The 14138-nt window shown below is 44.1% G+C and overlaps 1 protein-coding gene across 3 annotated transcripts in view; it reads left to right on the plus strand.

The window, feature by feature from the left end:
* Positions 1-14138, plus strand: part of LOC309566586 (myosin light chain kinase, smooth muscle-like) — a 122906-nt gene that overhangs the window by 98473 nt on the left and 10295 nt on the right. For all 3 annotated transcript variants that reach the window (XM_082271778.1, XM_082271777.1, XM_082271776.1), the window contains 5 exons: positions 1877-1979; positions 3614-3817; positions 4755-4972; positions 8815-8938; positions 12260-12412. In XM_082271778.1, coding sequence (XP_082127904.1) covers positions 1877-1979; positions 3614-3817; positions 4755-4972; positions 8815-8938; positions 12260-12412 — 802 coding nt within the window. The remainder of the gene's footprint in view (positions 1-1876; positions 1980-3613; positions 3818-4754; positions 4973-8814; positions 8939-12259; positions 12413-14138) is intronic.

Consider the following 14138-nt stretch of genomic DNA (forward strand, 5'->3'; position numbering starts at 1 on the left):
CTGCAAGGTAATGTCCCCCCCCCCCAAAAAAAAAACTGAGGAGTGTTGGGGAGGACAGGCTTATTAGGTTTTTTTTCTGGAGAAAAAAAAAATGGGTGGAGGATGTAGTTTGACTAAATAAATGTCTTAAGGCATTAAAAGCGTCAGTCTGAGGGCCATCCAGAAGGCCCATGTGGAAGTGGGTCTTCTCTGGGTGATTGCTGTCAGTTGCCGCCAAGGTCCCCATCTTCATGATTTAGTTGAGGATTTTGAGTCCATTCTACTTTATTCAACAAAGAGGTTGATTTCCAATGCATGGAAACTCAAGCCACTGAGAGTGTCTCAGGATACGTATATTGAATTTTGGATAGAGACCCTAGAATCATTGACAGCAAAGCCACCTGAAGTAGAGCCTGAAATATCTGAAATGCACAAATTATTGTATGTGGTAAAAACATCTTTTCAAAAGGTGGTGAGCAGGTGACAGCCATGCCAAAAATGCACGTAGGTACCACCTCCTGAACCAGACAAGCAAATAGCGCAAGACAGAACCTTCCCACTCATAAATTGGTAAACAAGGGAAAAGCCGAAACCATTAACAAGATGTAGCTAAAGCTATAGATTCCTCGTTGACCCCAAAAAAGTCCATGCAAATGAGTCAATAATGTCAATATCTCGCTCCACACAAAACCAGTGGCTGCTCCTCCATGAGTGAAGTACCTCTGAGAACAGCAGAGACCACCAGACTGAGTGCAGTAGTATGGGCACAGTTTTTATTAAGACAATTGGCAACTCATTTTAGATGTGTAAAAAAACAAAAGGGCCTGCCTGCTTCGTGTGACGGTTCTTAAATAGCTTAGGGGCGGGGCCACCTGCTGACATCAGCTGGTGGCACTGCCCCTTGTGACATCACAGATCCAGCAAGCACTGGTCAGTGACGTCACAGGGAACAATGCCACCAGGTGATGTTGCCCCACCCCTTACCTAATTAAGAACTGTTACACAGCGGAGTAGGCAGATGGCTTTAGCCTTTGTCATGGGCTAAGCTTTTTCAGTGGGGAATCCCACTGACAGCTGAATAAGTCACCCGGTAAAGTATAGGTTTTAATGTTTTCCCCCATTCATACTTACCTAGGTGGATACAGCATCGGTCCGATACTGCATCTGTTCCCCGGCATCTCTGTAATGAGAACCGAGTGATCAAACACCGCTGATCGCTCGGTTCTGACAGCTTTCTGCTCTGCCTCCTCCTCGCTCACTGGAGCGCTGGGCTGTGGAGGGGTGGGGAGCGGCTGGCTCAGGCTCTCAGTGGCTCACTGAGAGGCTTAGCCGGGCATCAGTCCAGGCCTCTGGCGGATCCCGACTATGTGGTCACGATAATGCGGTGCCTAGACCGACGTCTGTGACGTTAGCAGACAGTGGACTTAAGTCCGCTCTCTGCTGAAAATGGGTCACAGGCGTGCAAACCGAACTGCACTCCTGTGATCCATAGAAGTACAGCCAAATGAGCTTTGGCTATACTTCTTTTTAAGGACGCAGTGGCTGTCTTCCCAGTCTGCTTCTTAACAACCAGCTAATGTTAAAGACGCCGGTGGCCAATAAAAAGTTTGCCGTGAAAACGGAGTGGCACCGGACATGTGTGAACCATTTAGCCTTCGATACCAGCAAATATGTAGTCAAAAAGGACTTGCCCATAAAATCACATCCATTATATCCAGTCAAGTTGTCCCATGCACTACAGAGGAGTTAGTATGTCCCAATGGTATAATGTTCTCTGTTAGGAATAGCAGACTCTGGGCAAAGGATATAGAATGAAGGAGTTGTCAGTACTGATGGGTTTATATTTTAGTAGTTTCAGCATTATACGAAGATAATTTCACTATTCTGATCACCGCAGATGGAGAGTCAGATTGTGAAGAGACTGAGGAATACAAGACTGTCACTATGAACATCACAGACCGTGTGGATGCATTGTACACCAGACTGGAGAAGCTTGGAGTGTAAGTGTTGGGCTGTAAAATACAAGGACCGCTCTTGTGCTTTTAGTTAAAGCGGAAATAAACCCTCCTTATCCTTTTCAGCCAAGGAAGCTACCATCTTGGCCTCACTTTGATCTGCAGTTGCCATGGGGCTGCTCATGTGATCAGTATGACAACAGCCATTTTTGACATGGTTTGACAGTTTGGTTGACAGCAAAAACAAATGTGACAGTTGGCGTTCCCATCATGCCAGGAATGTAATTGTTTTTTTAAACAGTAAAGTCAATGGGTTTAGTTCCGCTTTAATTCGTGATACTGTAAACCGGTTTACATTCATCTGCCAAACCCTCATTCTGTTCTTCTCAATTGACACCCTGTTATGTTTATTTCAGATATTCTAATGTCCTCCATGCTCTGTTTTAGAATTATGCCCCATAGTGCTCATTTCCCGTCAGAAGTAGTGACTTGTAATGCACACATTACTTTAAAAGATGCTGAACATCTCCATCTAGTGGCTGTTATTGGCGCTGAATTTCCTCTAGAGAAAGAATTTGGGTTGGAAAACTTTCCAGTGCTGTGAATTTGACCCCTGACTAATTGCGGTTTGCCCTTTGCTCCTAAAAAAACTTCAGTCTGCCAATCCATATTTTCTTTTCAAACTATATAGCTTGTAGCAAAAGGTACATCTGAAGGCTCTAAACAGCTGCCAATATTTAGTTACGATGCGATGGACAAACCTTTATAAAGGAAACCTTTTTAACTTCTCCGGGGGGAGCCAAATCTTTTGTTTGTGTCTCAAACGCCCCCTTCCAGACACTGCAGACCACAGTAGAGAGTTTGCGCAACAGAGGTAATGCTGTCAGTATAGAATGCAGTGGTCAGGACTAGGTACTGCCAGGTATTGACTGACCAGCTGCAAAATTACTTAGTGCTCCTAGCCATGCCTCCTCCGTATCCCGTTGTAGTTCAAACTGGCTCAGCCTGTAGTTTAAAAATAAAACACTTCATCTTCGACCAATTCAATAATGCTATAGAAGAAACAATAAAAAAATGTAATTTGCTATAGGTATAGGCCATTCACGTACCTCCAGAAGCCTAGCTGAAAAACTCCCAGAGATGGTAAAATCCCATCCTGCCTTGTTGCTAGGATATACCCAGCTGATTCAAACCCCTTTTGCATGTGGTCTCTACCGCCTGTTGCAGTAGCTCTGAGGTTAGCAGTGCTTTAATGGAGGAGAGATGGTGGACCACATCTGTGCAGGGGTTTGAGACCTCATTCCTGTGATAGTGGAGGTGAGCAGTATTGGCTGGAAGTGTCCTAGCAACAAGGCAAGGATCGGAAGATGCAATCTCTGCATTTAATATTTGTTCCTTAGTCAGGGAATTTACTTCCCTACACCTACAGCAAGGGCATTGTTCAAGTTTGGTCAAAGCTGCACAGTTCATTTTTTATCTAAAGGAATAATCCCTTGCATAGGCAACTTTTGGTTTTTTTTTTTTTTTTTTTTTTACTGCTTAATTTAATGGTTCTCCATTCCGGGGAGAAAAAAAAAATTAAAGGGGTGAGTTAAAAAAACACACAATGATATGAGGTCTCTTACCCCTTTCTGTTATGCAACGTTAACCTGACAGTAATCTTTGTCTTGCTCTTCCAGGGGGAAGTTTGGCCAGGTTTACAAGCTTCAGGAGAAGGCCACAGGAAAGATCCGGGCTGGAAAGTTCTCTAAGGCTCGGATGCAGAAGGATATAGCCAATGCTCGAGCGGAGGTGGAGTTGATGAATAAACTCCATCATCCCCGCTTAGTACATCTTGTAGCTGCTTTCCAGGAACCGGGCTGGGTGATCCTGGTGATGGAATAGTGAGTGTACTTTTAGATCCTATAGTGCCCCCTCCTTCTGTCTTCTCTTCTTCTCCTCTTTTCTCTTCTTCTCCTCTTTCCTTCTTTTCTTCTCTTCTTCTCCTTCTTTCCTTCTTTTCTTCTCTTCTTCTCTTCGTCTTCTCTTCTTCTCTTCTTCTCCTCTTCTTTCCTTCTTTTCTTCTCTTCTTCTCCTCTTCTTTCCTCCTCTTCTTTCCTTCTCTTCTTCTCCTCTTCTTTCCTTCTCTTCTTCTCCTCTTCTTTCCTTCTCTTCTTCTCCTCTTCTTTTCTTCTTCTCCTCTTATCCTCTTCTTTTCTTCTCTTCTTCTCCTCTTATCCTCTTCTTTTCTTCTCTTCTTCTCCTCTTATCCTCTTCTTTTCTTCTCTTCTCTTCTCTTCTCCTTCTTCTTCTCCTCTTCTTCTTCTTCTTTTCTTCTCTTCTCTTCTCCTTCTTCTTCTCCTCTTCTTCTTCTTTTCTTCTCTTCTCTTCTCCTCTTCTTCTTCTTCTTCTTCTTCTTCTTTTCCTCTTCTTCTTCTTCTCCTCTTCTTCTTCTTCTTCTTCTTCTCCTCTTCTTCTTCTTTTCCTCTTCTTCTTCTTTTCCTCTTCTTCTTCTTTTCCTCTTCTTTTTTTTTTTTTTTCTTCTTATGTGTCTTCAGGTTCTATACTTGTAGATCATCCACTCTTCATTCTTCCTTATTGAATACTGTCCACTCCTTTTCAGCCATTGTGGTTCCTCACCATCCGCCTGTCTTTCTCTATCTCCTTTTCAGGTTGATTAACTTTTTTTCCTTGACTCTGTCATGTCACATAATATTGCTTCCACCACCCAGTTGTTCATCACTGAGCATGTCTTAGTCTTCTGTTCCTCTCTCACTTTCTATCCTCTTGAGTAGTCGGTACTTGTATCTGGATTCTTTAATGGTTTCCCCACTCTTTCAGTATTGCAGGAGGAGAGCTATTTGAGCGTATTGTGGCTGATGATTTTGACCACACGGAGATCACCAGCGTTCAGTACATGTCCCAGATTATCACCGGAGTGGGTTATATGCACAAACAGGGCATTGTCCACCTAGACCTCAAACCGGAGAACATTGTCTGTGTCAGCAAAGTCAACACAAAGGTGAAAATTGTGGACTTTGGCCTGGCCAAGAAACTTGGTGAGTTAAAATGATTAAGGAGAATTTTTATGTATTTTCAGCACAAAGATATTGGAAACGGTTGTTAGAAGTTCCTTTTTTTTTTTTTTCTAATTTTTAATTGTATTTTTATATTTTACATTGGTTTTTTTTCCATAATTTTAATGTATTTTTTTTTCCATTACATAGAAAAAAATCAGAATAAAAAAGAAAGGGACCTCCAGTGCTACATATTTTAAAATTTTAGCTTAGTCTCTAGAGGGAGCATTATAGTGCATCAGTGTAAATATGCTGTATCTCTTACATTTAAAGCGGAGTTCCACCCTAAAAAAAAAAGTTTTGCTTGTCCGCTTGCTTTAAAGTACCTGAAAAAGAATTGGATAATGAATTTTTTTTTCTTTTCACTTACCTTGTTTTTAATGCAAATCTACTTGCCTTCCTTCCTTCTCCTCCCTCTGCGGACGCGGCCGCCGACGTCACTTCCTCCTTCGCATTGCGTCCTGGGAGATGAGCGTCATCAATCCCAGGATGCCACGGGAACGGGCGGCCACTATTCAGAATACCGATCGCAATCTACAGCGCATGCGCGAGATTGCGATCGGCGTTCTGGGTAGCCAGTTCCAGGAAGAAGGACACAGCGGGGGACACAGCGGCTTCAGACGCCCACAATGGAGATGGCCGCGCTCTGCAATCGATTTTAAAGGTAAGTATTTATCTTGGTTTACTGTAATGATCTGTAATGTGGGGTTAGTGTTGGGGTAATTAGGGATAGATTAGGAGGGGGGTATTTTTATCTAAAAAAGTTGTATGTGGCCAGGACTCCACTTTTAAGATGTCCTTAGGAGTGCATTGTTAGTGAATTGACCGGCCATACATGGATTGAAATTGTCAGTTCAGCAGGGACAGGCCGAACTTCAATCCATATATGGGCTAGCTAGATCTTCAGAATAAGAAAAGGTAGAAACCTGCAACACCGTTTGTTAAAATCCCTGCAATGTACACAGATGGGGAATGTTGTTTATGTTTGTTTTTTGTGTTTTGTTTTTTTTTGTTTGTGTTTTGTGTTGTGTTTTTTTGCTTTTTTGTTTTTTTATGGTTTTGTTTTCTCAACAAGTAGAGTAATTAAGCTGGCCATACACTAGCTGAAAAATCATTCAAACTCATTTTCGAAAAATGAAAAATCGGCCGTGAAAGCAGACAATTGTGCCATCATGTAATGACCGAATTTCGAATGATAAATCGTTCAATGGACGTTTTTCTTTCAGTTTGCCACATATACCTAGTGCAAACAGTTCGGCCAAGAAACACATTAACCTTTCAATTTATCGTTCGTTCGGCAGAATTTTCCAAACTGTTCCTTCGCTTTTTCCGCTTTTTCAATTTGTGCCCATTAACTGGACAAAAAAAGAACGATCGGACCAAATGACAGATTTTTGAACGATTTTTCAGCTAGTGTATGGCCAGCAGAACTCTTTAAAGCAGGAGTGGGGAACCTTTTTTCTGCCAAGGGCCATTCGGGTATTTATAAACTCATTTGGGGGCCGTACAAAATTATCAACTTTAAAAATGCGCCTGTTATATTTGATCAAACATTTAATTAACTCGCCTCTAATGTGATGGCTGCAACTGCTTCTCTTTGGTGAGGTGTGAGATGTTAGCTGGTATTGATGATGTTGCTACTCGCAACTGGTTTTCCAGGTTTGCGTTGGTCAGTCTGGAGCGCAGTCGACTTTTTGTAGTGGTAAGTTTTGAAAATAACTGCTGGAGGGTACTTCTGGTGGGTAATGCTGGTGGGTACAGCTGGCTGGTACTGCTAGTGGGTACAGCTGGCTGTTACTGCTGGTGGGTACAGCTGGCTGGTACTGCTGGCTCTGGCTGGTTCTGCTGTGGGTACTGCTGGCTCTGGCTGGTACTGCTGTGGGTACTGCTGGCTCTGGCTGGTACTTCTGGCTCTAGCTGGTACTGCTGTGGGGACTGCTGGTTCTGCTGTGGGTATTGCTGGCTCTGGCTGGTACTGCTGGCTCTGGTTGGTACTGCTGTGGGTACTGCTGGTTCTGCTGTGGGTATTGCTGGCTCTGGCTTGTACTGCTGGCTCTGGCTGGTAAGGCTGTGGGTACTGCTTGTTCTGGCTGGTACTGTTGTGAGTACTGCTGGTACCGCTGTGAGTACTGCTGGTTCTGGCTGGTACTGCTGGCTCTGGCTGGTATACTGCTTTGAGTACTGCTGGTTCTGGCTGGTACTGCTGTGAGTAGTGCTGGTACTGCTGTGAGTACTGCTGGATCTGACTGGTACTGCTGGTTCTGCTATGAGTACTGCTGGCTCTGGCTGGTACTGCTGTGAGTACTGCTGGCTCTGGCTGGTACTGCTGGTTCTGGCTGCTACTGCTGTGAGTACTGCTGGCTCTGGCTGGTACTGCTGGTTCTGGCTGGTACTGCTGTGTGTGCTACTGGAGGGAAATGCTGGCTAGGAGAAGTGTAGCAGCGCCACGCTGGAGGAAAAGGTGATGTTTCTTGTATTGGTCGCATGCGGAGTACATTTGATATCACTCCGCCTGTGACTCACTCAGACTCATAACGGAGCAGGAACTATACAGGAAGCATTGGCTCCGTTCTGACAGATCAGCTGAGAGAGACACAGAGGGCCGGACCAAATGACTTCGCGGGCAGCATACGGCCCCCGAACCATAGGTTCCCCATCCCTGGTCTACGGAATGCTCTGGCATACAATATCCACGAAGGATAATAATATGGATGAGCATTTTTCATTCTTTGCTCTGTTTGAATTGATTTGGCATGTTTAGGTTTTTGCAAAAAAAATGTGTAGAGATTTCCGCGCTAATGTGATAAGTGAGAGAAAACAAATATAACAGCAGCCAGCACAAAATCAACTAACAATGACTCAAACCAACAATATAATGCGAAAGTGCAGCGCTAAGGGTACCAATAATCACAAAAATTATGAAAAGAATAAATAGTGTCCAAATCAATGGGTACCAATATTCACAGAAAAAGAAAAATAGATAGTGTCCATATAGATAAAGTCCCACAAAATTGATATAGTGTAAGGTAAGGATCCACATGCAAGATATTCCAGGAAGGGAATTCTTTTCCCGTGACACCAAGGATAAGTGAAGGAGGGGGACACCTCTGTGGTCAAATATAATAAGCAGCTTACCAAATTTCCGTGGCTGCTCAAATAAATGAGTCAGCCTCTCCCGGCTATTAATCAAACCAATATGGTCAGATGTATCGGTAAGTATTCCAAAGCTCCGTAATACTTTTTCAAAAAGGAGGAACCGCCTCTCAAGGTGTATGGTGAAATTAGTATAATTGAGGGATGTTAAACTTGGCACTCCTCAGTGAACTCCATCAGCCATAAATGAATATGTGGAGAAAGAAACAAGGTCCATAGCGTAATCCCGTAAAAACTTTAAACAATGTTTATTAAAAAAAACATACTCACAATATAGCAAATGGTTACAGGCATATCAGAAGCTGAGCATAGGATGGAGGTGCGGCGTCCCGCAGATATCCCAGGCAGCAAACAGTATGTCACAGAAAGGCCGGCTACTTCCAGGGGGCGTGTGGACGTTGCGTCTGGAGTCGCCAACGTTTCGTCATCAAAAGACGTCGTCTGTTTAGGTTTTTGTACAATGATGAAAAATGTTTTATGCACAGTGAATTTTTACATATGTAGCTTTAACCTATGAAATGGATGCAATTTTGGCGGCACATGAATGTATGGGAATTTTTGTTAATGTGATGGTTTAGAATGCCATTAAAATGTAGTGCCACCTAGAGGTGGACTAAGTAATGAATTATGGTTGGAGCATGGTTATGACTTCTCCTCTCTTTCATTCCTAGAACCTGGTGTGCCACTGAAAGTGTTACAAGGGACAGCTGAGTTCGTAGCTCCTGAGGTCATTGCCTATGAACCTGTGGGGTTCACAACGGACATGTGGAGCCTGGGAGTAATCTGCTATATTCTGTAAGTGTTGGGGCCAATTATCGGCTAGGCTTTTTACCTTTTAAGCCAGCCAAGAGTTGAACTATGTATGGGCAGGCTGATCGATCAACTTAGGTACAAGTAGCCTGTCGTATTTTACATGCGACTATTGCTAGCAGCTCCAGGGGAGGAATTCCCCCAGTAACCTTTGACTCTGATGGGAAATCAAGTGATTTTCTTTCCTGCACCTGAAAGAAAATCACTCCATCTATGGGCAGCTTTACTTTTTTAGCATTCCATTGTCTTCACCTTTTTGAGGTGAAGATCGCCAATCTGGTTAAAGAGGATCTTCAGTCAAGAGCTCAACGTTGTGATGCTTCTTATGGGGCAATTTTTTGATTTGTACTCTTTACCTGCCCTGAACCAACCTGAGGTCCCAGGCCTTGCTGTGCTGTCTGTCAGAGGTATATGGATCATTGACTAGAGTTACAAGTATTTTGTTGGGTTAAACAGTTTGGTTATATGGGATTGGATACTAAACACACACACACACTGTTTAATTTACATCCCCCTCTATTTCTGTATATAGATGATGGCGCTGTAATTATTTTAATTTAAAAAAAGTACCTTTTTTTTTTTTTTTTTTTTTTTTCCCCGTCGTTTTTCAGTGGGAGGATCAGTGCCCCGTCGTTTTTTAGTGGGAGGAACAGTGCCCCGTTGGGCCTGACAAACGCAAGCAAAGGGCCACAGTTTGGAGACCACTGACTTAAAACAGGCATCACAGGCTGAGGTTTTAAGACCTCACAGGGTCCCTTTTTTCAAGGCAGAGGTTCACACCCCCAGTCTGTTTGCACAGCAAAGAAGTAGTTGTGCACAGTCATCCTTCTGCTCACTGTGCACTCTCCTCCTGTGAGCATGCTACCCTTGGCACAATACAGCTGGAATTTATACAAGTGACTTTTTGCAGTGATCTTCTCATATTAAGATTACATTATTGTAAAGTATACTTAAAGCCAAAGAGGGTGTTTTTTTGTTTTGTTTTGGATAGTGGTAAGGGGGTATAGAATTTGTGTACAGTTTTGTTTGTTTTATAATGATTATTATTCACTTTATTCACTTTCTTTTTGCCCTGGTGGTCACTCTCATAGGAATAGAAAGCTATGAAAGCCCAAAATGTCAGCATTGTCACCAAACAGAAAATTTACAGGGCTTTAAAACATCCCCTATTCTATCCAAATTTTAGTGAGGGGGGAGTTTTGGCTTGATATATACAGTATGTTAACTTCAGTTTGTGGGCTCTGATAAATGCACCTTGGGACTTTGTGATGTAAGAAGCAGGTAGGTTATACTGTGAATGTGTGATGTAAGAAGCAGGTAGGTTATACTGTGAATGTGTGATATGTGTGATGCAAGAAGCAGGTAGGTTATACCGTAGGTGTGGAGTGTGATATAAGAAGCAGGTATAGTATCCCCAAAAAGGGAGTACACCCCTCACATTTTTGTAAATATTTTATTATAGCTTTTCATGTGACAACACTGAAGAAATGACACTTTTCTACAATGTAAAGTAGTGAGTGTACAGCTTGTATAACAGTGTAAATTTGCTGTCCCCTCAAAATAACACACAGACATTAATGTCTAAACCGCTGGCAACAAAAGTGAGTACACCTCTAAGTGAAAATATCCAAATTGGGACTTAAATGTGCCCACCATGATTTTCCAGCACTACCTTAACCCTCTTGGGCATGGAGTTCACCAGAGCTTCACAGGTTGCCACTGGAGTCCTCTTCCACTCCTCCATGATGACATCACAGAGCTAGTGGATGTTGGAGATCTTATGCTCCTTCACCTTCTGTTTTGAGGATGGCCCACAGATGCTCAATAGGGTTTAGGTCTGGAGACATGGTTGGACAGTCCATCACCTTTACCCTCAGCTTGCAGTTGTCGTCTTGGAGGTGTGTTTGGGGTCGTTATGTTGGAATACTGCCCTGCGGCCCAGTCTCTGAAGGGAGGAGATCATGCTCTGCTTCAGAATGTCACAGTACATGTTGGCATTCATGGTTCTCTCAATGAACTGTAGCTCCCCAGTGTCTGCAGCACTCGTGCAGCCCCAGACCATGACACTCCCATCACCATGCTTGACTGTAGGCAAGACACACTTGTCTTTGTACTCCTCGCCTGGTTGCCTACCACACATGCTTGACACCATCTGAACCAAATAAGTTTATCTTGGTCTTATCGGACCACAGGACATGGTTCCAGTAATCCATGTCCTTGGCAAACTGTTTGAGGGCTTTCTTGTGCATCATCTTTAGAAGATGCTTCCTTCTAGGATGACAGCCATGCAGACCAATTTGATGCAGTGTGCGGCGTATGGTCTGAGCACTGACAGGCTGACCCCCCCCCCCCCCTACTTCAACCTCTGCAGCAATGCTGACAGCACTCATATGTCTATTTCCCAAAGACAACCTTTGGATATGACGCTGAGCACGTGCACTCAGCTTCTTTGGTCGACCATGGTGAGGCCTGTTCTGAGGGAACCTGTCCTGTTAAACCACTGTATGGTCTTGGCCACCATGCTGCAGCTCAGTTTCAGGGTCATGGCAATCTTCTTATAGCTTAGGCCATCTTTATGTAGAGCATACATTTTTTTTTTTTCAGATCCTCATAGTTCTTTGCCATGAGGTGCCATGTTGAACTTCTAGTGACCATTATGAGAGAGTGATGGCAATAACACCAAATTTTACACACCTGTTCCGCATTTACATCTGAGACCTTCTAACACAAACGAGTCACAATACGCCGGGGAGGAAAAACGGCTAATTGGGCCCAATTTGGACTTTTTCACTTAAGGGTATACTCACTTTTGTTGCCAGCGGTTTAGACATTAATGGCTGTGTGTTGGGTTATTTTGAGGTTACAGCAAATTTACACTGTTCTACACGCTGTACACTCACTACTTTACATTGTAGCAAAGTGTCATTTCTTCAGTGTTGTCACATGAAAAGATATAACCTATTTACAAAAATGTGAGGGGTGTACTTTTGTGAGATACTGTAGGTGTGATGCAAGAAGCAGGTAGGTTACACTGTAGGTGAGGTGTAAGAAGCAGGTAGGTTACACTGTAGGTGTGATGCAAGAAGCAGGTAGGTTAAACTGTAGGTGAGATGTAAGAAGCAGGTAGGTTACACTGTAGGTGAGGTGTAAGAAGCAGGTAGGTTACACTTTAGGTGAGATCAGATGTAAGAAGCAGGTAGGTTACACTGTAGGTGTGATGCAAGAAGCAGGTAGGTTACACTGTAGGTGAGGTGTGGAATGTTTTAATCATCAAACCAGCATCTTCTCCTTTTTCCTCCTCTCCAGGCTCTGTGGAGATTCCCCCTTCCAAGGTGAAAATGATGCAGAGACTCTGAGGAATATCACTTCTGGAAGCTGGGATTTTGATGACGAGACAGATGACATTCTGTCTGACTCTGCCAAAGATTTCATTAGAAGGCTTCTGCAGAAGAACATGAGGTGAGCTGTGGGGGAGTGGGATTAAGAGATGTGAACGGCCCTTCAGTTAGGAACCAAAGCTAAGCTTATAAATGGTTATCCTTTTTCCAAACACTGAAGTCCAGCTTTTTTTTTCTTTGCCTTAAAGCAGTAATAAACCCAAAAGCAAACCAGATTATATTGCAGCTTACCAAATCTAAGATGCGATAGCTGCATTCGTTTTTCTTTTTTAGGCTTGCTTTCCCTTATATTACCTGGTAATCCAGCCAGTAAGTCTGATTTTCAAAAGCATAAGCTCTCTTGGAGATGCATCAGTGACAGAGCTTAGATGAACCATTTACCACTGACAGGGGTGCTTACCACGGTCAGCTTTTATTTCTGTAAAACCTTTTATCACAAAAGGAAAAATAACGGTTTGCTGTAACAGATCATAAAGTGTGAGCTGGAGTTTGGCTTCAATGTGTTAGTCTAAATCTTCTAATACAGGGGTCTCCAAACTTTTTCTAAACAAAGGGCCAGTTCTCTGTCCTTCAGACTTTAGGGGGGCCAGACAGTAGCCAGTTGGAGTAAACCAATGCCCCATCTTTGGTTTTAGGGGAGAAATAGTTGGTGTCAGTGGGAGGAATAGTGCCCTATTATTGGTGTCAGTGGGAGGAATAGTGCCCTATTATTGGGGTCAGTGGGAGGAATAGCGTCCCATCATTGGGGTCAGTGGGAGGAATAGTGCCCCCATCATTGGGGTCAGTGGGAGGAATAGTGCCCCCATCATTGGGGTCAGTGGGAGGAATAGTGCCCCATCATTGGGGTCAGTGGGAGGAATAGTGCCCCATCATTGGGGTCAGTGGGAGGAATAGTGCCCCATCATTGGGGTCAGTGGGAAGAATAGTGCCCCATCATTGGGGTCAGTGGGAAGAATAGTGCCCCATCATTGGGGTCAGTGGGAAGAATAGTGCCCCATCATTGGGGTCAGTGGGAGGAATAGTGCCCCATCATTGGGGTCAGTGGGAGGAATGGTGCCCCATCATTGGTGTCAGTGGGAGGAAGAGTGCCCCATCATTGGTGTCAGTGGGAGGAATAGTGCCCCATCATTGGTGTCAGTGGGAGGAATAGTGCCCCATCATTGGTGTCAGTGGGAGGAATAGCGCCCCATCATTGGGGTCAGTGGGAGGAATAGTGCCCCATCATTGGGGTCAATGGGAGGAATAGTGCCCCATCATTGGGGTCAGTGGGAGGAATAGTGCCCCATCATTGGGGTCAGTGGGAGGAATAGTGCCCCATCATTGGGGTCAATGGGAGGAATAGTGCCCCATCATTGGGGTCAGTGGGAGGAATAGTGCCCCATCATTGGGGTCAGTGGGAGGAATCGTGCCCCATCATTGGGGTCAATGGGAGGAATCGTGCCCCATCATTGGGGTCAGTGGGAGGAATAGTGCCCCATCATTGGGGTCAGTGGGAGGAATAGTGCCCCATCATTGGGGTCAGTGGGAGGAATAGTGCCCCATCATTGGGGTCAGTGGAAGGAATAGCGCCCTATCATTGGGGTCAGTGGGAGGAATAGCATCCCATCATTTTGGGGTCAGTGGGAGGAATAGTGCCCCATCATTTTGGGGTCAGTGGGAGGAATAATGCTCAAGTTCTGGATAAAGTTAAGCAGAGGGACGCATTTGGCCCCAGGGTAACAGTGTGGGAACCACTGTTCTAATACATTGTTGTTGTGCTCCTTCATCCAGAGTGGTGTCTTCTATAA

The sequence above is a fragment of the Pelophylax lessonae genome (assembly GCF_965119305.1).
Source record: "Pelophylax lessonae genome assembly, chromosome: 11".
Lineage (NCBI taxonomy): Eukaryota > Metazoa > Chordata > Amphibia > Anura > Ranidae > Pelophylax > Pelophylax lessonae.